At 39.9% G+C, this 23,134-nt stretch overlaps 1 protein-coding gene across 3 annotated transcripts in view; it reads left to right on the top strand.

Annotated features, from left to right (window-relative positions):
- The window catches only part of me2 (malic enzyme 2, NAD(+)-dependent, mitochondrial), a 104,601-nt gene that overhangs the window by 38,327 nt on the left and 43,140 nt on the right, over window positions 1-23,134 (top strand). For all 3 annotated transcript variants that reach the window (XM_087990664.1, XM_043720243.2, XM_043720331.2), the window contains 4 exons: window positions 846-1,007; window positions 3,864-3,967; window positions 6,650-6,759; window positions 12,806-12,903. In XM_087990664.1, the coding sequence (XP_087846790.1) occupies window positions 846-1,007; window positions 3,864-3,967; window positions 6,650-6,759; window positions 12,806-12,903 (474 nt within the window). The remainder of the gene's footprint in view (window positions 1-845; window positions 1,008-3,863; window positions 3,968-6,649; window positions 6,760-12,805; window positions 12,904-23,134) is intronic.

Genomic DNA, 23,134 nt, shown 5'->3' with positions numbered 1-23,134 from the left:
AGATGGAGAAGGGGATGGTTTAAAATGGCATGAGGGGAGAGAGAGAGGGGGGAATTTAGGATATGAAAATCTTTCTCAGTCTTGGAAAGCATGGGAACAGTCATTGTCCAAGATGGATTTAAATGTTTGTAGAACAGTTTATAAGGAGGAAGAAATGAGAGGTTTGTGTGTTGGTAGATAGATGGAGCAGGGCTGGAAATTGAAGTCACAAAAGATGAAGAATCAGTACAAAGGCTGACTGGGGAAAAAAATAAGGAAAGATACGGTTTTTTGAGGGCAAACATACAGCTGCTAGGGTTGTAAACAAAAAGGAAATGTAATGCAGCAATGTAAGTTTCTTGGAAACTGAGATTGCCACTGTGTTGCACCTGATGTTGAAGTTGCTGATGTTCAAATTATTGCTCAGCATGGTGTCCTACTCAAAACTGTATATCTGAAAGTGGGAGATAAGGACTATTGAGGTGTTTGTTATTATGTATGTGCTAATACTTTAGTCTTTGCTCTCTTTCATGTTTAAATTTATCTCCAGTTCAATAATCTGTGCTACAGGAAGGAATTATATAATCAGTTTGTTTTGTATCCTTCTGCTGCTCTGCATTCTAGATTTAGAATGCTGCTATATTCTTGTAGAATATTCCAATACTGTTGCCTGCTTTGCATTTGCAAGTTTTACCTATATTTGTAACTAAATGTAGCTCAGGTATACAGAAATATGGGAAGTCAAATTCAGCTCACAATAATTTACCTTAGTTTATTCATAAATGTCAAAGACTTTGATTTGAAGGCATGTAGAAGAGATTCCTTGTACAGGATTGTAACTTGTTTAATTTTATTTCTTATCCTAGGCTGTAGTTGTAACAGATGGAGAACGGATATTGGGACTTGGCGATCTAGGTGTTTATGGGATGGGGATACCAGTTGGAAAGATGTGTCTATATACAACTTGTGCTGGAATTGATCCCCATAGTTGTCTTCCTGTTTGTATTGATGTGGGCACTGACAATGAGGTAACTGTATAAATTAATCTAATTGTACATTATGTATTTGCATAAGATATACTATCTGGACTAAATGACACTTCGCTTGATTTCTCAAAATCAAATTTTAAACAAAGCATTTTATTTAATAATGCTATAAATTTTATTAAACACAGACTTTCAGTCCAAGCCATGGGTCCCATGTGCTTCCACGTACTCTTGCTTTGCAAATCTCCATATCCCCTTTCTCAACCCTCCATTATCATAAATTATTCAATTCACCAGAAGGCTAGTTCCAAGATTCAAGTGAGGCCCATCCCAGCAGAATAGCTCCCTTCTATCTGAGTCCTCATCCCACCCTCACCAATCTTCATGTAACCCCTTGATCTTATTTAACCTATGCCAGTTTGCCTGTGGCTCAGATAATAATCAAGGGATAACCTCTTGTTTTTTAATTTAGCTCCTAACTGTTTAATATCTTTCAGCAAAGCCTGCTTTCTAGTCTGTCAGCGTCACAGAGTCATAAAGATGTACAGCGTGGAAATAGACCCTTTGGTCCAACTCGTCCACACCAATTTAATATCCTAAATTAATCTAATCCTATTGCCAGCATCTGGCCCATATCCCCTCTAATCCCTTCCTATTCGTGTACTGATCCAGGTGCCTTTTAAATGTTGTAGTTGTACCAGCCACCTCCACTTCCTCTGGCAGCTCATTTTATACACATACCACCTTCTGTGTGGAAAAAGTTGCTCCTTAGGTCCCTTTTCTATCTTTCCCCTCTCACCTTAAATCTATGCCCTCTAGTTTTGAAATCCCCTACCCTGGAGAAAAGACCTTGGCTATTCACCATGCCCCCTCATGATTTTATAACTTTCTATAAGGTCAGCCCTCAGCCTCCCAGCCTATTCAGCATGTCCCTATAGCTCAAACCCGCCAACCCTGGCATCGTCCTTGTAAATCTTTTCTGAACCCTTTCAAGTTTCACAACATCCTTCCTATAGCAGAGAGACCAGAACTGAACGCAGTATTTCAAAAGTGGCCTAACTGAGATCCTGTACAGCTGCAACATGACCTCCCAACTCCTATACTCAGTGCACTGACCAATAAATGCAAACATACCAAACACCTCCTTCAGTACCCTGTCTACTTGTGACTTTACTTTCAAGGAACTATGAACCTGTATTCCAAAGTCTTTGTTCAGCAATACTCCCCAGGACCTTACCATTAAATGTACAAGTCCTGCCTTGATTTGCCTTGCCAAAGTGCATCACCTCACATTTATCTCAATTAAACTCCATCTGTCACTTCTCAGCCCAACATCACATCTGATCAATGTTGTTGGTACCAATGTGGAATGAAAACTCCCTCTCCCCTTTTAGAAATTTTCTTTCTCATTTGAAATGTATAGATTGTGTATATTCTGAAATATGATATTAAATGTCTACCACATCTGCATTTCTATTTGAGCTATCCCTTAGCCTAATTTGCTAGTTTAGTCTTGCTACTCAATTTTCATGCCCCCAATATTGCCCTTATTTAAATTTAAAATGCTAGACTTGGCCCTAGTCTTTTCTCCCTCAAATTGAATGCGCAGTCATTTTACAATCACTGTGACCTAAAGTCAGATTTTACTGCAAGAGTTTTTTTCTGATAAACTCCCATTATCTTTTCCTTACAAGTGATTTTTGGCCATTTTGTTTCTCAACTCCACCCAAACTTGAATCTCCTCTCTATTGTGCCCGTATCCATTAATTAATACTACCCATTATTAAGAGTCATTATTCAACCTTTTATCCTAGCTTTTTGTCCTTCCTAAATGTCCTTCCTTTCAGTATACAGGTCTCAGTAAGTCATCCTGCAACCATGTACCTGTAGCAGCTGTCTTATCTACTTTATTTCAGTTTGCTCCATCAGTTCATCTGATTTAAGAATACGCATGTAGCATTCAAGATTTGACCTTTTTTATTATTTTGAAACTTCTCACCCTGTCTGCTGATTCACTGATTTATACTCTTACCTTTTCCTGTTTACAGTCTGCTTATTGGTTTCCATTTTAGTGACTTACTCACATTCGTTACCTCTACTTTTCCAATAGTTTAGCTCCCACTTTCTTCTGTGTTCCATACACTGGACTTTATATCTACCATACTAGTCATTCGGCCATGCATTGATTTCTACAGTTTTAGTTGCCCTTTGGCAATTTGCATGTTAGTCAGGTAATACTGCAGACACAATTATCTTTGAACTTCTTATTTTGTTGCCTAGCTTCTCATAGTGCCTATGCAGAACATCTTTGCTTATGTTGTCTCATTCATCAACTTCTGACTCTACCTCATCAGCATCATTCACTGGGAATTCCCTCTCCCACCCTGAGCAGAGGTCTCCACCCTTGGCAATTGGCAGATGATACTGTCTCTTGAATGCTCTTCTTGCTGTAGAGGGCAGTGTCACTCTTCTCTCATTATACTATCAGTTCTGTGATGTTAATTCTTTTAATTGCTGTTTTGTTACTTTCCAACAATTCTCCACTCCTCACCATCCCCAAAAAACATTATGGTAAAATTCTGAATGGCTATATATCTCTCTATATGGGTGGATCACTTTTTCTTTGTTTTCTATTGTACTCATGCCTCCTTTGCTCATTTTCTTGAGCTCTGTCCTGGCTGAAAGCTGATGAAAGGTGTGACAAAAGGGGAGAGTGAATTCACTTTGTAGACGCTGTCATTTCTAGTTTTGTTCAGAATGGAAGTAATGCTCATTAGTTTTTTAATTAAAGCTGCATTATTTAATTGAGTAATTTTGTGCCTTTCCATAAAATATGTGCAATGTGCTCCAGAATACATCTTCCCATTGCTCAAATGTGATATATTTTCCTCTTTGCAGATGCTATTGAAAGATCCTTTTTACATGGGTCTTTACCAGAAGAGAGACCGTTCACAGCATTATGATGAACTTATTGATGAATTTATGGAAGCAATTGTAAACAAGTTAGTAAATCTGCCTTCTGACTGGCTTTTGTGTAGAGACTTAATTTCACAGGGAAAATTATTGTAAAGCATTTGGTCCAGTGATTGGCATTTATGTTAAATGTTATGGTTTTGTTGGGAGCCAAACTGGGTTTTGTATTTTGGGTCAGCTAACACTTAATCGAGCTGTGGAGGATACGTGGCACAGTGGTGGGACCTGGGTTTGTTTCTAAACTTGGGCGACTGTGTGGAATTTTTCTCCCTGGGTCTGGGTAGAATACTCTTCAAAGGGTCCATGCAGGTTTGATGGGCTGAATGGCTTTTCGTTTGCAGTGTAGGATTCTACAATTCAAAGAAATGAGAGCTGTAGTCACAAATCTTTAATATTGTCCCACAATTTGTTAATTTCACACTATAATAGAACTGAAAACTTAATTTTATTAAACTTATTTGTAATTTTATTAAAATTATAATACACAAGTGAACACTGAATTATTGCCGAAATGAAAATTGCAGCTTGCTTCTTAGTCAGCTTTCCACACAGGTGCCCATCTCTATTTCATGTAAAATGGAACAATATATACAAGTTCTGAAGAAGGATCACTGGACTTGAAGCATTAACGAGTTTCTCCAATAATTTCTGTGTTTGTTTGTACCATATGCAATTCTTGATTATTAAGGGGGTCAAGGGTTACAGGGAGAAGGTAGGAGAATGGGATTGAGGAACATGTCAGCAATAATTGAATGGTGGGGCAGACCTGATGGGCTGAAACAAACATAATTTGACCAATATCTTATGGTCTTAATACTGAGTCAGTAAGATCTTAACTTGACGAGGGCAATTAATAGAATTGCTATGATGGCCATTGATTGATGTTCTATGGAGTTTCCCTTCTTTATCTTCATCAACACCTACTTCACTTTAAAAGGTGATACTTTCTCAAGTAACTAGGTTATACGGATTCAAATATACTGGACAGTAATGCAGATAGTTTGAGTGCAAAGAATATGGGAGATGAAATAAACTATGGAGAAAATTCAGTTCAGTTTAAACTCTGGGTGAACAAGTAGAAAACTACTACTTTAAATAATGAGGTACTTGGAAGTATTCCGAGAGATGGATGTGCATAAATGACAGTTGAGATGCAGGTTTGGCAAACAATTGGGAAAATTAATGGTACCTTTCACTTGCAGTTTTAAGTGGATTGCTGAGATCATTCCTGAAATATCATGACCAGTTCTGGCCTGCTTATCCGAGAAAGGATTGCTTGCCAATGGGAATGCAACTATGTTTCTCTTAACTCAAAGGGTTATGATCCTTTGGCTTTCCCTATTGAGTGGATGCTGTGATTTTGAATGGTGGAAATTGGATAATTAAGTGAAAGAAAAGTTTCTGCAGGGCTTTGGACATAGGTAAGATGGACTTGTTAAACTGCTGTTAAAATTAATTGGCACTGGCACAGGTTAACCTCTTTCTGTAACAGTTCTATGGCTCAGTGATCATCTCAAATAGCCTGCTCCTTTTAATTCTTGAGTTTGTATGAATTATACAGCCTGGGTATTCTGGTATATAGTTTTTTCTTTGTTTCACCATTGGAAGCTAATCTGCTAAGTGAAATTGATATCCAGTTATTGCATGTTTTAGCAGTTTTCAAAGACTATTAATCTACTCCAATAAGATGACATTGATTAGACTGAAGTATAAAAACTACCACGCACTAGTGCCGCTGACCAATCTCTCATGGCGTTGCACCCCTATGGTGATTTCCAAGAACAGTGAAGTTATCAACCTCTTACCCCTCCAAACCTGCCATGCCCAACCCTTCAGCTCATGTTCCTCCAAAAAAGTTTCTTAACTAATAAAACACACACACACACACACACACACACACACACACACACACACACACACACACAGTAATGGTTTCTATCTTGGAAAGTTCTTCTTTTTAGTTGTATCGTTGTAGGAGGCTGATGAGGGTTCTAAGCACTTCAGTAAGAAGGGAAAAATTTTTAAGAGCCAATATCTTTGGTTTAAATCTTGTTTGAGTTGTATTAGCAATGATCATTTTTAAAAATTTACATAGGGCTACCAAATATTAAGCAGTTTAACCAAACAAGCTTGTATCATAGAGAGTACAATCGATGCGATCTATTAATTTTCTAATGATACACTGGGTAAACTAAGCTAAAGTTCAGTATCCATCTCCCTTTGACTACCTATCTCTAAAATTTTAATGATCCAACCAGATCCAGAAAAAGAATTGCAATCACTTATCTTAGATGTTTGCTGATCCTTTTATTTCTTAATCTCTCATTTAATACATATCCAGCTGTGTTTCTAAATAGTTATTTTTCTTCCAAGTTTTGTTCCTTTCCATCATGCTTTTTAAATGACCACTCTTTGCACTTTAGTCAGGCTAGTGAGTGTAGATATCATCGTTTAGATGTCTTTTAACCTAGGATTGATACAGACCACTTTGTAGCTGTATGGGAGAATAACAAAGTCAATTTTACTATGTTGTTTACGGAGATATACCAACTCTGCACCAACCAAGGATTGAACTCGATATCTTCAGATAAAACTGAATGTTTTGCAGTTTAATAGATATAAAATAATCTTGAAGTTGTTTTTGCAGCTTTATGCTTTGACTGACAGAATCTAGCTGTCTACAAATGTATTTTTTTTTAATTTAAATGCAGGTATGGTCGCAATACCCTTATTCAATTTGAAGATTTTGGGAATCAAAATGCCTTCAGATTTTTGAGGAAATATCAAAATAAATATTGTACGTTTAATGATGATATTCAAGGTAAGTTCGAGCACGATCCTGACAACTGCAAACTGTTTTTTAATCTTAAAATAGCTAAACTCTCAAACTTCAATGTGTACATAACTGATGAACCATAAACCTACACAAGTGACAAACACGAGATAATGACGTACAGAGGAACCTCAATTATCCAAGCAAGATCCCGATAATTTGTTCAACTGTTATTCAGCATTCAATTATCTGAGCAAAATACTCCCTGTCCATTAATCAAAGTTCTTCTGTAAATGTAAAATGCTAATGAGAAATGTTATATAGAATGTATAGATTACAGGTTTTGGGGTCAGTGTTGGTACAATAAAATGTTAAAATGATGGTACCAAATAATTGAGAATTGAAGGAAAATATTTTGACTAGCATCCCAATGAACTAGTTTTACCCAAGGTATGTTAACATCCCTTGTAGTTGGAAGTATCCTTAACCTTACAGTCTAAGGTTGAATGGTCAGGTTATTTGATAGGGACAGTGATTTTTGTTGGGGACAGTGGCATTCAAAACAAGAGACTAGAGAATAATTCAACAGATTGATAGCTGTAAAAGTATCATGGCGAAGGGCAAGAGCCAAAGATTGTGTACTTGAAAGTATAGATATAATTGACTTGGGAGAGGCTTCCAATAGTAAATGCACAAAGAAGTGGAATTGGAAGAGAACTATAGGTTGCAAGTGGGGAGTGACGACCTAGTGGGAGTCACTGGACTTGTAATCCAGAAACATATTTAATGTTATGTGAAATAGAGTTTGAATCACATGACAGCAGATGGTGAAATTTGAATTCAATAAAAATGATTGTCAATTGTCACAAAAAACCTATCTGGCTCACTAATCTCCTTTTTCAGGAAGGAAAATGGGGGGGCCTAAAAGTGATTCCAGACCCGCAACAATGCGGCTGATTCTCAACAGCCTTCTGAAATGGCCTAGTGAGCCTTGCAGTTGTGTTGACTGCTAAAAATGAATGAAACCAGACAGACTACCTGGCATCATCCTCGCCACCAGAAACAACTGCCAAGTCAGCCTGTACAGTTGTTGTCCTAACATCTGGGTGTTAGCACCCAATTTGGCAGAGCTGTCTCTCAGACTAGTCGAGCAGCAGCCCGACAGTCATAATCTCAGAATTCTACCTTACACACAATGTTGCACACAACATCACTGTTCCACTGGGAGGACAAGCACAGTAAAGGTGGTAGCACAGAGGAAGCTGCCCCCTATGTCCTCAACATTGATTCTGGACCTGTGAAAGTCACATGACATCAAACTGAAGAGCTGAGTGTTGTCAGCAGACTTATTGAAATTGACACTGTTTTAGGATAGTGTCTTGGAGTTCAGAAGATTGAAACACAAAATTCTGAAGCATATTGATAAGGTAGATGTGCAAAGGGTGTTTTCTGAGTTTAGATCAGTGTGATGCTGGAAAAGCACAGCAGGTCAGGCAGCATCTGAGGAGTAGGAAAATCTATGTTTTGGGCAAAAGCCCTTCATCAGGAATAGAGCAGCAGAGCAACTCTGGTTTCCAGCACCTGCAGTCCTCACTTTTTCCTAAAGGGTGTTTCCTGTTATTGGATAATCTCGAACTGCTATCACTTTAAAAATCAGTAGTCACTCATTTATAAGAGACTCTGCAAAATATTTTGATGGTCATGAGTCTTTGGAACTCTCCCTGAAACATTGGTGAATGCAGAAATCTTCAATGTATTTAAGGCAAAGGTAAATTCTTGTCAAGCAAAGGGTTGAAAGGTCATCAGGTTGTTAAGATCAGTGATTCTGATGGCACTGACTTTGACAGTTGAGCAGTAGTTTGGAGATTCTTGGTTTAGCATTTAGCTGATAAGAGTTTGTTCATATTCTTTCAACAGTTGGCCAGATTGATTCCTTGTTTTCAGTAATCAGAGGAAAACTTTATTCTTTTTTGTCTAAGCACACAGTGATGTATAGTGGAAGCTCTGAGCTGTGACGCTTCATACTGAGTGGAACTGAACCACAAGCTAGTACACTAACGTGACAACAATGTAGCACCCTAGCACACAGAAGCCAGGTGATTTTTCTTTTTGTTTTTAACCCTGTTTTGTCTTTCTGGAAACAAAACATATCCTCAGCCCAGAATGGCTTTTCAACTCCCATTACGCACAACCTTTAATAAAATCCACAAGAGATCACAGTTCTGTTCTTTCAGTCAAATCTGTACACTTGAACTGCCACTGTCTGAAGTTCCCTTGTTACTTTATGGGTAAGTCTGATTGATTTGATTCCCCTCAAAACATTGTGTAATCCACATAGGAATTTGAGAGAAACACTGAACATACATACAAAAATTTGAAATAGCTGGAAAAAGTCAGCATGCATGGAGAGAAATCGGTGTTAATGTTTCAGGTCCAGTGACCCTTCAGAATGGATCCTGAATTTACATTCTTGGCCATCTATTGAATCCTTTTTTTTAGGTGAAAGATACAAACGTACTTAAATGTTTAATATATCCATATATAATTCATGGTAATGATTAGTTTTCATAACAATCGAATGTTGCAACGAACTAAGGTATCATATGTACCTTTTGGAGAAGCCATTTTGGTAATATGTTAGGCTTGAAACATTTTTTGGAAGAATTCCAAAATTGAAGTCCAAGAAGGATGAACACCACTTTGGGGAAATAACGCAGAGATACATGTGCAGATACTAGTCAGTGGATAAAGATTGGAGCTAGAAAAAGCACAGCAGGTCAAGCAGCATCAGAGAAGGGACGTTTCAGGTTGGAACTTCCTGATGAAACACTAATTCCCCTTCTCCTCTGATGCGATGCTGCTTGACCAGCTGTGCTTTCTCCAGCTCCACTCTTTATCCAAAATGGCAACATATGCAACTTTGGAGAGGGAATGAAGGTTATAGATCATTGAAATGCAGAATCCCTACAGTGTGGAAAGAAGTCATTTGGCTCATCGAATCTGCACTGACCCTCTGAAGATCAACCCACAGCCCCACCCCCTGCCCGATCCCTTTAACCCTGCATTTACCATGGCAAACCCACCTTGCCTGCATATTTCTAGACACTAGTAGGCAATTTAGCATGGCCAAACTACTTATTCTGCACATCTTTAGACTGAAGCACTCTGCTTGAACCCTCATAGACATGGAGAAATTGTGTGGGGTTTGCAGCACCCAAAGCACTGGAATGGAAGCCAGGTGCTGGCGCTGTGAAGCTGTTTTGGTAACCATCGTGCCACCATTTTCATGGATGGGAATGGGTGAGAAATGTAGTTTTAGGGAAGAAACGTAATGTCAGGTCTTCAGCTGATCTCCCAAGGGGAGGCGGAGGGTGGGGGTAGTGGTGTGGGTGGTAGTGGAGACAGAGAGGGTTGATAAGTAAATTTGGAATGACCTGTAGATTGGCCAGATGGTTAACAGTAAAGAAGGAGGTCTTTGGTAACTAGGTGTGAAAAATAGATTGGTTAGATCAGTAGAGTCCAACAACACTGAGACAGGCCCTTTGGCCCAAACTGGTCACTGCCGTCCAAAATGTCCACCAATTCTAACACCATTTCCCTGCACTTGGGCTATATGCTTCTAAGCCATTCCTATTTGTCCAAGTGCCTTTTAAATGTTGCTAATATACCTGCTTCAACAACTTCTACCAGCAGCACCTTCCATATATGTACCACCCTCTGTGTTTTTTAAAAAAAAAAAAATTGCCCCTCAGGTTCCCTTTTATTCTTTCCCCTCTAACCTTAAACCAATGCCCTCTAGTCCACAATTCCCAACCCTGGGAAAAAGACTGAGTGCATTCACTTTATCTATGCCTGTCCTGACCTTATACACTTCTATAAGGTCCCCCCTCAGTCTCATTTGTTCTAAACAAAAAGGTCCTAGTTTGTCCAACCCCTCCCTATAACTCAGACCATTGTGTCCAGGCAACATCCTTATAGATTTATTCTCCACTCGCTCCAGTTTAACATCCTTCCTATAACAAGGTGGACCAAAACTGAACACAATACTCCAAGTATGGCACCACCAATGTCCTTACAACCTCAACATAACTTCCCATTTCAATACTCAGTGCCCTGACTGAAGTCCAGTGTGTCAAAAGCCTCCTTCACTGCCCTGACTACCTGTGTTTCCACTTTGAGAGAACTGTGCACCAGGACTCCAAGGTCCCGCTGTACCAGCCACACTCCTTAAGGCCCTACCATTCACCATGAAACTCCTATTTTGATTTGACTTTCCAAAATGCAAGACCTCACACTGATCTATATTAAACTCCATTTGCCATCGCTGAAGACGGCCAGACAGGTTAATAATGTGTTTAAGACGGAATATGCAACAATTGCCTTTATCAACGAGGTTATCAGTCATGGTGAAGATTTACAGGAGTAGGACAGTCATGTTGGAGCTGCGCAAAACTATGTTTAAGCCATAGCTGGAGAACTCTGTGCACTATTGATCACGACACAATATGAAAGATGAGATTGCACTGGAGAGGGTGCAGAGGAGATTTTACCATGATGTCTAGGTGGATCTTTTTTGAGATGGAGAGAGGCTGGGTAAACTTGCGTTGTTTCATTAGAGCAGAGAAGAGTAAGGGGACATCTAATTGAAGTATATCAGATTGAGGGGCATGGATAGAAGGAGTAGTTCCCCTGAGTTGGGACAGTAGTGAGTGGACGTTATTTTAAGGTGAAGAGCAGTTGGTTTAGAGAGGGTTTGAGGTTAAACCCTTTTTCACCCAGAGGGTGGTGGGAATCTGGAATGGACTGCTTGGGAGGATAGTGGTGGCAGGAAATCTTGCCACCTTTTAAAATGTGGATGAGAATTTTAAATGTCATAACATTCAAGACTATTGGGTTAGTGTAGCCAGGTCAGCACAAATTCAATAAATATTCTGATAAATTAAGGAATTTCTGGATGGAAAGGCAGACTAGTAATGACGATCCCTAGTACGGAGGGATTGCCTTACGAGCAATGGCTGAACAGGTTGAGATTGTGTTGATTGGAGTTTAGAAGAATGAAAAGTGATCTCATTGAAATATAGAGGATTCTTAAGGAACTTGGCAGGATAAATGCTGAGAGAATAGTACCAGAGGGCATAGTCTTTGAATAAAGAGGTGCTAATTTAAGACTGAGATGCGAAAGAAGAAGCTGAGAGTCTCTGGAACTTCTTGCCACAGAGAGCTGTGAGGGCAGAATCCTTCTGTATGATTAAGGCTGAGTAGATTCTTCATCATTTGTCGAATCAAAGGTTTTGGGAAAGGGCAGGTAAGCAGCTGTGAGGAATGCTGGATCAGCCATGATCTTGCTGAATGTCAGGCCAGACTTTGGGGCCAAACGGCTAACTCCTCTTATATCTTATGGTCCTGTAAAGGTTATTTTGAAGGCAGAGTCTAAGGTTATAGAAATTATTTAATTGTGAAGAATGTTGGAACATTAAACAATAAAGTAATATCACAGATGTGATCTTTCCTGATCCCACTGTGGCCAATATGAATTTATTAATGTTTCAAGCTAGACCCTTTGCATCAGATCTTTCTGATAATTTATTTCCTGCTCCTTGGATCAGCAATGCCATTGGACCCTGATTTGGTTATGGCTTCATTACTGAGTTTAGCCAGCCATTCACCCATTCATCCGCAAGCTGAAAAGCTGTTTTGATATCAAAAAGCATCAGTAAACATATTAGAATATGACCGCTAGTACAGCAAAAAGCAGATATGGATTTGCTGATATCATTCACGAATGTGTCTGAGGTTTCCTGCCCAACTGAGTCCTTTGGGATCCTCTATCGTTGGCAGAAGGCAAGAGGGTAGATTTTTGATATGAACAAGATACGGAAAGAGGGTGCAATGTTGGGAAGATTTGGGCCATAAAATCTAAATTCTGTATCATTTTATTTGCAATCACACCTATTTAAACAAAATAAATCTATAATTGATTTTTAATTTAAAGTAACCAGTAGATCCAGTGTTCTTTGAAGCTGATTTTAAACTTGTCTTGCTTTGCTTTATGTAGTCAATGTTTGCCACCTAGTGTTGCTTTTGTAATACACAGGCACAGCAGCAGTAGCACTGGCAGGACTGTTGTCAGCCCAGAGAGTGATTAACAGACCACTTGGGGATCACAAGTTTTTGTTCCTAGGAGCTGGGGAGGTGAGTTTATTTCTTTCCCTTTAACACTGCTTTCAAAAGTGAAGACAATGCAACAAGTTATGTAGGTGAGTGCCCTTGAGGTAACTGAGAGTGAAACAGAATGTCAACTTACCCGTTAGCTGACATCCTTCATCAGTGAAGGATGAGGACACACAGCAAATAAATCTATTTCTGATAGGTTATCTTCATATGGCAGACCTTTTCTGACAACTGAAGGTAAATCCTCGAGAGACAGGCTTTGCCATAAGTGCCACATTTGAAGTTGTCATTATGGGTTGCTATGCTGTTTTCACGAGTTACCTTGGTGATGCATGCTAGGGTGCAAGATGTGTAGTAAAGTAGGAGCATTATTATTTTAACATTAAGGTCTTGTGGTCATTAGATTCAGGAAAGGAGAATCTTTTTAAACTCGCTTTTCAGAGCCTACAGTGAACAGCTGACTTTTTTTCTTAATTCGAAATTCTAAATTCAGAAGTTAAAGACTATACAAGTGGAATAACACTTGTTTCGGCAATGCAATTTGGCTATAACGTCGCTGAAGAATTAGAGAACAGTATTTTCTCGAACGCTTACATCTATTCACAATTCCAGCGTCTGTTAGCGTGCTTTGATCTGTGCATGCATCAATATCCATGCTGTTCTGTGCATGTGTTGATGTCAGAGGTACTGTACAGAGAGCAGCTTTCTTGCAATTTTTAATGTAACATGTTAAATTTACTTTTGTTTTGTTAATAATTATAATTTATACCTTAATTCGGGCTGTGCTATATTTTGTGTTAGACTTCATTTTTGACCAATCGTGAGTATTTGTTTTTTTTTTGTTGGTCTGCCCCTAAACCCATTTTTCCCTTAGGCCCTATTATTTATATTAAGCGAGGTTTCCCTGGAACTTATACACTTAATGGTAAGGTCCTAGGGAGTATTGCCTAACAAAGAGATCTTGGAGTGCAGGTTCATAGCTCCTTGAAAATGGAGTCGCAGGTAGATAGGATAGTGAAGAAGGCGTTTGGTATGCTTTCTTTTATTGGTCAGAATATTGAGTACAGGAGTTGGGAGGTCATGTTGCGGCTGTACAGGACATTGGTTAGGCCACTGTTGGACTATTGCGTGCAATTCTGGTCTTCCTATCGGAATGATGTTGTGAAACTTGAAAGGGTTCAGAAAAGATTTACAAGGATGTTGCCAGGATTGGAGGATTTGAGCTACAGGGAGAGGCTGAACAGGCTGGGGCTGTTTTCCCTGGAGCGTCGGAGGCTGAGGGGTGACCTTATAGGGGTTTACAAAATTTATGAGGGGCATGGATAGGATAAATAGACAAAGTCTTTTCCATGGGGTCAGGGAGTCCAGAACTAGAGGGCATAGGTATAGGGTGAGAGGGGAAAGATATAAAAGAGATCTAAGGGGCAACTTTTTCACGCAGAGGGTGGTACGTGTATGGAGTGAGCTGCCAGAGGATGTGGTGGAGGCTGGTACATTTGCAACATTTAAGAGGTACTTGGATGGGTATATGAATAGGAAGGGTTTGGAGGGATATGGGCCGGGTGCTAGCAGGTGGGACTAGATTGGGTTGGGATATCTTTTGGGCATGGATGGGTTGGACCGAAGGGTCTGTTTCCATGCTGTGATCTCTATGACTCTATAGCATTATAGGTGAATTACCTGTATGTGTCTTAGAGGGTTTTTTACATTGCCAATTCTGAATGGGTTTTTTTAAAGCGTTTTTGATTTGGGAAGTCCTATGTGTGGTCAGCTCTGGAGAAGAATTTTTTTCAAGGAATTTATTGAAGAGTCTTTTTTTTATATTCAGTTAATCAGCTGAAAGGTTGACTTTATTTAAGTTTTCTGTTTTGATATATTTTTAATTTCTTCCATTTTAACATTACCTCCAGAAAATAATGGAAGAGTTTATTTCATATATAAAGTGTTATTGTTAGTTCCTTTTTAGGTTTAATGTTATTAGGGACATATTATGAAGTACAGAATGAGACAGCTAGTAGACTTAGAAAAGTTATTGCACAGCAGGATCAATCAAATAGATAGGTAACTGTTGGGAAGGGTGAGAAGGTAGTTCAAAAGTCTCAGATGACTATTTCTGTAACATAGATATCAGTTTTTGGAACTGTTGAAAGGGATAGTCTCTCCGAGGAAAATCAAAGAGGCAGTCAGTTATTGGACACTTGCAATGATTCTGATGTTAGGCAGCATTTGGCAAGATTTAATAGAATTATTGTTATAGTGGACTGTCCTGTAAGGGGCATTGCCAGGAGGCAGTGAGCATAGATTTAAGATGGTGAAAGTGAGTACTGCAGATGCTGGAGATTAGAGTCAAGTGTGCAGTACTGGAAAAGCGCAGCAGGTCAGGCAGCATCAGATGAGCAGGAAAATCAGTGTTTCCAGCAAAAGCCTGTCATCAGGAATGTAGAATGCAGATGGTTTGTTGCTTTCCTGTTATTCAGATTAAGGATGTCTTTAAATGTTTCAAGCATATTGTGAGATTGAGAAGCTCGAAACTATTGTACACATTGGTAAGAATGACATTTTCAGGGAAAAGATTAAAACAGTACAGGGGGAATCTAAGAGGTTAGAAGATTTTTTTAAAAAAAAAACCTTAAAAGTAGTAATTTCTGGTTTACTCCCAGAAACTCAAACGAGGGAAGGAACAAAAGGTTAGCGGAAATAAATCAATGGCTGAAGAGCTGGGGTATTGTTCAGGGATTGAGGTTTTTGGATAATTGGAATGTCTTTTGGGATAGAAAAGACCTATTCAAAAAGGATGGGCCTAACCTAAACTGGAAAGGGACCAATATCTTAACAGGAAGGTTTGCTCATTCCAACAAGGGAGACTTTGTTCTGATAGAGAGGGGGAGTGGAGGAATTCTAAGTAGCGCTGCACTGTAAATAGAAGAATTGATGGGGAAGGTTCTGAATGTGAGGAGAGCAAGTTCATTAGAAAAGAAAGACGAGAGAAGTCAAGAGTATGTAGTAACTCCAAAGAACGAAGTTGCATTTATTTCAATGCAAGACTAAGGCTGATGAACTCCAGGCATGTTTAAGAGAATGGGATTGGGACATCATGACTATTACAGAATCTTGGCTGAGAGATGGACGAGACTGGCAGTTTAATGTTCTGGATTTTAGATGCTATTGGAAGGATAGAAAAGGAGGCAAGAAAAGAGAGGGGGATTTTTAATTAAGGAATACATTACTGCTGTAACTAGGAAAGATATTTCTGAAAAAAATAGTCTGTGAAAAGGAGTAGAAATTACAAATAAGAAAGGAAAAATCACTTCGATAGGGCCCCCAATAGTAAGAAGGAAATCTCAGATCTATGTGAATATAAAGTGGGGGATTTAAATTTTCCAAACATTGGGGCTACAATAGTGTTATAGTTTAGATGGTGAAGAATTTGTCAAGTGTACAAGGAAATTTTATTTATCAACATGTAAATGCTCCTGCTAGAGAAGGAGCAAAACTAGACCTTCCTTTGGGCAATGGGCAGGACAGGTGACCGAATTAAAACTTTGGGTCGAGCGATCATAATTCTATTGTTTTCCATAACCATTTTGAAACTGATAAGGTTCCAGAAAGGTTAAAGCTTTTAATTGGAGTAAGGCAAATTTTAATGAGACAAGAACTTTCAGAAGTTGATTAAACTGTTCGAGGTAAAAGGACGTCTGATAAGTGGGAGGGGCCTTCAAGACTGTGATGACGAGAGTTCAGAGGCATTATATTCCTGTTAGAGTGAAGGATAAAGCTGGTAAGATTAAGGAACAGTGATGAATAAAGATATTGAGGTTCTAGTCAAGGATAATGGAGCATCTTATTTTCGATATAAGCACCTTAGTTCAATTGAATCTCTTAATATAAAGAGTGTGGGGGCATTCTTAGGAAAGAAATCCGGAAGACAAAGAGGGGATATGAGATAGCATTGGTAGATAAGGTTATGGTTAATCCAAAGAGACTCTACAAATACATTAAGAGCAAAAGGGTAACCAGAGAAAGAGGATAAGGCCTTTTAAAGATCAAGTGGGTCATCCTTGTGTTGAACACCAGGAGATGGGAGAGATACTGAATGAACATTTCATGTTAGTTTTTACTGTGGTGAAAAAAATGGAGTCTAGAGAATGTAGAGAAATGAACTTCTGATGTTTTAAAAACAGTTCACATTACAGAAGAGGCAGTTCAGGAGGTTGTAAAGAATATAACGGTGGATAAATTTCTGGTGGAGGCTAGTACAATTGCAACATTTAAAAGGCATCTGGGTGGATATATGAATAGGAAGGGTTTGGAGGGATTTGGGCCAGGTGCTGGCAGGTGGGACTAGATTGGTTTGGGATATCTGGTCAGCATGGACAAGTTGGACTGAACGGTCTGTTTCCATGCTGTACATCTCTATAATTCTAATGTATTCCAGAATGGGTGGCACGGTGGCTCAGTGGTTAGCACTGCTGCCTCACAGCAGCAGGGTCCCAGGTTCGATTCCAGCCTTGGACGACTGTCTGTGTGGAGTTTGCACATTCTCCCCGTGTCTTCGTGTGTTTCCTCCGGGTGCTTCAGTTTCCTCCCACAATCCCAAGATGTGCAGGTCAGGTGAATTGGCCATGCTAAATTGCCCGTAGTGTTAGATGCATTAGTCAGAGGGAGATGCGTCTGGGTGGGTTACTCTTCAGAGGGTCTGTATGGACTGGTTGGGCCGAAGGGCCTGTTTCCACATTGTAGGGAATCTAATCTAACATTGTGGGAAGTAAGGAAATTGTGAGACCCCTTACAGAAATTTGCCTTATCAGTAACTACAGGTGAGGTGCCTGATGCCTGGAGGATTGTATCTTTGTTTAAGAAAGGTTGTAAGCAGAAATCAAGGAACTATAGACCTGTGAGTCTGACTTTAGTTGTGCGTAAATTGTTGGAGTTGATTATAAAAGATAGGAATTGTGGACACTTAGACAGGCAAACATTGATAATAGACAATAGGTGCAGGAGTAGGCCATTCTGCCCTTTGAGCCTGCACCACCGTTCATTATGATCATGGCTGATCATCCTCAATCAGTATCCTGTTCCTGCCTTATCTCCATCACCCTTGATTCCACTTTCCTTGAGAGCTCTATCCAACTCTTTCTTAAACTAATCCAGAGACTGGGCCTCCACTGCCTTCTGGGGCAGAGCATTCCACACACCCAGCACACTCTGGATGAAGACGTTTCTCCTCATCTCTGTCCTAAATGGCCTACCCCTTATTTTTAAGCTGTGTCCTCTGGTTCGGGACTCTCCCATCAGCGGAAACATGTTTCCTGCCTCCAGAGTGTCCAATCCTTTAATAATCTTTTACGTCTCAATCAGATCCCCTCTCAGTCTTCTAAACTCAAGGGTATACAAGCCCAGTCGCTCCAATCTTTCAACATAAGATAGTCCTGCCATTCCAGGAATTGACCTCGTGAACCTAGCTGCACTCCCTCAATAGCCAGAATGTCTTTCCTCAAATTTGGAGACCAGAACTGCGCACACTATTCCAGGTGCGGTTTCACCAGGGCCCTGTACAGCTGCAGAAGAACCTCTTTGCTTCTATACTCAATCCCTCTTGTTATGAAGGCCAGCATGCTATTAGCTTTCTTCACTACCTGCTGTACCTGCATGCTTGCCTTCATTGACTGGTATACAAGAACACCCAGATCTCTTTGTACTGCCCCTTGACTTAACTTGACTCCATTTAGGTAGTCTGAAGAAGGGCTTATGCCCGAAATGTCGATTCTCCTGTTCCCTGGATGCTGCCTGACCTGCTGCGCTGTTCCAGCAACACATTTTCAGCTCCATTTAGGTAGTAATCTGTCTTCCCGTTCTTGCCACCAAAGTGGATAACCATACATTTATCCACATTAAACTGCATCTGCCATGCACCTGTCCACTCACCTAACCTGTCCAGGTCACCCTGTAATCTCCTAACATCCTCATCACATTTCACCCTGCCACCCAGCTTTGTATCATCAGCAAATTTGCTAATGTTGCTATTAATACCATCTCCTATATCATTAATATATATTGTAAAAAGCTGCGGTCCCAGCACTGATCCCTACGGTACCCCACTGGTCACTGCCTGCCATTCTGAAAGGGAGCTGTTTATCACTACTGTTTCCTGTCAGCCAAGCAATTTTCAATCCAAGTCAGTACTTTGCCTTCAATACCATGCGCCCTAATTTTGCTCACTAACCTATGTGGGACTTTCTTAAAGGCTTTCTGAAAGTCCAGGTACACTACATCCACTGGATCTCCCTTGTCCATCTTCAGAGTTACATCCTCAAAAGGAATAGTTAGCATGGTTTTGTGCAACGAAATGTCTGTCTCTCGAATTTTTTTGAGGAAATTACCAAAAAGATTGGTGATGGCAGTGCAGTAGACGTTGTTTATTTGAACTTTAGTAAAGCCTTTGACAAGGTTCCGCATGGATACATAATTGACTTAATGGCAGGAGACAGTGTAATAGTGGAGGCTTGCTTTTCAGAGTGGAGGCCTGTGACCAGCGGTGTTCCACGGGGATTGCTTGTAGGTCCTCTTTTTGTTTATCATAAGTGAGAATATAGAAGGCATTGTTAGTAAGTTTGCAGATGGCACCAAAAGTTTTGGTATAGTGGACCATGAGGAAGGTTTTCTAAGATTACAAAGGGATCTTGATCAAATAGGTCAATGGGCTGAAAAGTGAGAGATGGAGTTCAATCTGGATAAATGAGAGGTATTACATTTTGGTATTACAATTGTAAAATTGCATTTTACAATTCATGGTAGGGCCTTCGGTAGTTTATAGAACAGAGGCACCTCGGGCTGCAGGTACTTAAATCTTAGAAGTTTGTGTCACATGTACACAGGGTGGTTAAAAAGACTGCCTCACAGCACCAGAGTCCCAGTTTCGATTCCAGCCTTGGGTGACTGTCTGTCTGTGTGGAGTTTTCACATTCTCATTGTGTCTGTATGGGTTTGCTCTGGGTTCTCCGGTTTCCTCCCATAGTCCAAAAATGTGCAGATCAAGTGAATTGGCCATATTAGATTGTCCAGTGTTAGATGCACTAGTCAGAGGAAATGGGTCTGGGTGGGTTACTCTTCGGAGGGTCGGTGTGGACTTGTTGGGCCAAAGGGCCTGTTTCCACTCTAAGTAATCTAATCTTAAAAAATAAAGTTTGCCAGACTGAAACTTGAGTCCATCCTCCTCACTACCAACAACATTCACAATTTTTGCTTCATCTGCAAACTTACTTATTAAACCTCTTGCGTAAATTAATGACTTGGATGTGAATGTAACAATAAACAAGCATTCCACACCGATCCCTGTGGTACACCAATGGTCATAGGCTTCCAATTACAAAAACAGCCCTCTATCATCACCCTGTGACGATGCTGCTGCTCCTTTAACAAGGTTATATTGTCCTTTTTTTTCAGAGAGGTCGTAAAAGACACAGACTCTGAAAAGTCTTGGCTTGGATGAAATTTAGTGGCAGTTTGATTATAGCTAACAGATACTGCCTCTCAAGTGTTTTAAAAACACTTGTACAATGAAAGGGGAGTGGCCAGTTCTCCTCGCTCAGTTATTCTCTGGTTTGATTTGGTTTTTACCAGTCTGTTTCAAGAAATAGACAGTCAGGCAGTTTTTGATGCTGCTGGACCCAAAGAAGCAGATACATGCTAGTGCTCTCTCTTTGACTTCTCTCCTGTAAGACTGTTTGTTTGATTTTAGCTGTTATGCCAAGGGGTGTTTGTTGGGATTGTTGCAAGTATTTGGAACATCATCATTAAGTTGGGATAATCTGTTGGGTTTTCAGATAGGTTACGTTATTCTATATTCTGTTCTCTTTTTGTTTGTGTTTCATTCGGTAATCATGTAAATAAATTCTGTTCTGTCTAAAACGAAGTGCTTTGACCTGCAGCATCTCTCTTTGAATATTTGCTTTACATCTGGTTAAAACAACTAGCAAAGTTAGGGTTTGGACTACTTTCTTGAAATGTTTTGAGGGGGTCTGGCCTGGTCCATAACAACCCTTTGGCTCTAATTAAGAGGCACAGAAACAAAACAGCACAGAAAAGGGCCATTCAGTCCATGTTGTCCATGCTGACCCAAAGACACCCAGAGGCTCTTTCAAATCCCATGGCCCTGCAACTTAGAGCACTTGAGTTGCAGATCCAGGTACTCCTTAAGCGTTTAGGGTCTCTGCCTCCATCACCAACTCAGACTGCAAATTCCAGACACCCACCACTCTCTGTCAAACAATGTTTCCTAATGTCGTCTGTAGTGCTTCTGCCACTCGGCTTGAAAATATGACTGCTGGTTTTTGAATTATTTGCCAAGGAAGGCAGGTTCCTCCTGTCTACTCTCTACCTCTCTCCATTTTATCTCAATCATGTCACTGCTCAGCCTCCTTTGTTCCAAGAAAACCAACCCCAATCGTTTCAATCTCTCCTCTTAATTATAGCTCTCCGGCCCTAGTTAATTCTAGTTAATCTTCTCTGCACTCTCTCCAGATAACTTATGTCCTTCCTGTAATATGATTACCATAAGTGGTTACAATACTCCATTTGTGGCCTCACCAGTGTTGTGTACACTGTTTCATCATTATATCCCTACTTTTGTATTCTATACCTCTGCCAATGAAGGAGACCATTCCATGTGCCTGTTTTATAAGCTTATACCTATACGGGTACCTTTTCGGGACCTGTGCACTTTTTAGATTAGACTAGATTTCGTACATGATAGAAACAGGCCATTTGGCCCAAGTCCACACCCACCCTCCGAAGAGTAACCCACCCAGACCCATTTCCCTACCCTATGTTTATCCTGAACTAATGCACCTAACAGTGGGCAATTTAGCATGGCCAATTCACCTAACCTGTACATCTTTGGACTGTGGGAGAAAGCTGGAGCACCCAGAGGAAACCCACACAGACACAGGGAGAATGTGAAAACTCCACACAGACAGACAGTCGCCTGAGGCAGAATCAAATCCGGGTCCTTGGCTCTGTGAGGCAGCAGTACGAACCACTGAGCCAAGGTGCCGCCTCCCATGCCAAGATCTTTCATTTCATCTATCCCTCTTGCTATATTTCCATTATGCATCTCCTTTATTGTTTGTCCTCCCTAAATGCATTACCTTACCCTTATAAGAGTTGAACTCCATCTACCACTGCCCTGCCCACTCCAATTCATATCATTTTAATACTTAGTTGTCCACAAATTTCCCAATTACTCTCCCAATGTTCAAATTGTCAATGCACAATATAAACTGCACCAAATCCTGTGGAACATCACTGAAACAGCTTTTCATTCACAAGGGCAATCGTTGATCATTACCGTTTGTTTCCTGTTACTAAGCAAATTTTTGAGATGTTACCTTGTATCTTGAGCTTTTACTTTTTTGGTCAGTCTGCCATGGTGGGACCTTGTCAAATGCCTTACTAAAATCCATGTAGATAACATCCACTACAACATTGATTCCCTTTATCACGTACTCAAACTATTCAATCAAAATTGTAAGGCTTTGACCTTCCCTTTACAAAGCCATGCAGACTATCCCTGTCTAGTCCACACCTTTCTAAGTGATAGTTTATCCAATCTCTCAGGATTAATACTAACTATTTGCCCACTATCAAAGTGAGACTAACTGGCATTGTTTGGCATTTCCTTCGTTACCCTGATACAACGGAGCCACATTTGCAGTCTTCGGAGACACCACCTGTGCCTATTAAAGATTGGAAAAGAGCCCTCAGATCACTGGCTATTTCCTACCTGACCTCCTCCAATATCTATCTTGTCCTGTTGACGTTCAAGACTCCAATCCACAAACATTTCCTCTCTTGTTATGATTATTTTGTCCAATATTTCAGTCTGCACCTTTTGGATTATTATTTCCACATCATCCCTTTCCTTTGTGAATAGAGATTTTAAAAAATCATTTAAAATTCTTCCCATCTCCTCTGCATCTTCACACAAGTTTCCTTCTTCATCTCTGATAGATCCCACTTTTTCCTTAACTATCATTTTGCTTTTTATGTGCTGGTAAAATATCTTTGGGTCTTTCTTTGTCTTGCTAATATTTTTTCATGCCCTCTTTTTGATTTCCTTTTTTTTTTAAATTTGATTTCTGTACTTTGCAAATAGCCTTGGATTGTAGAGTTTTTTGTAAGTATAAGTTGCTCTGATATAACTCGCGTTTCATGAATGCGAATTGGCTTTAATGCGATTGATGAATTGTGGACG

Source organism: Chiloscyllium plagiosum, unplaced genomic scaffold, assembly GCF_037043375.1.
Source record: "Chiloscyllium plagiosum isolate Xiang-an unplaced genomic scaffold, Cpla_swu_hap1 HiC_scaffold_1, whole genome shotgun sequence".
Taxonomy (NCBI): Eukaryota; Metazoa; Chordata; class Chondrichthyes; order Orectolobiformes; family Hemiscylliidae; genus Chiloscyllium; species Chiloscyllium plagiosum.
This window is presented reverse-complemented; position numbering and strand designations above follow the sequence as displayed.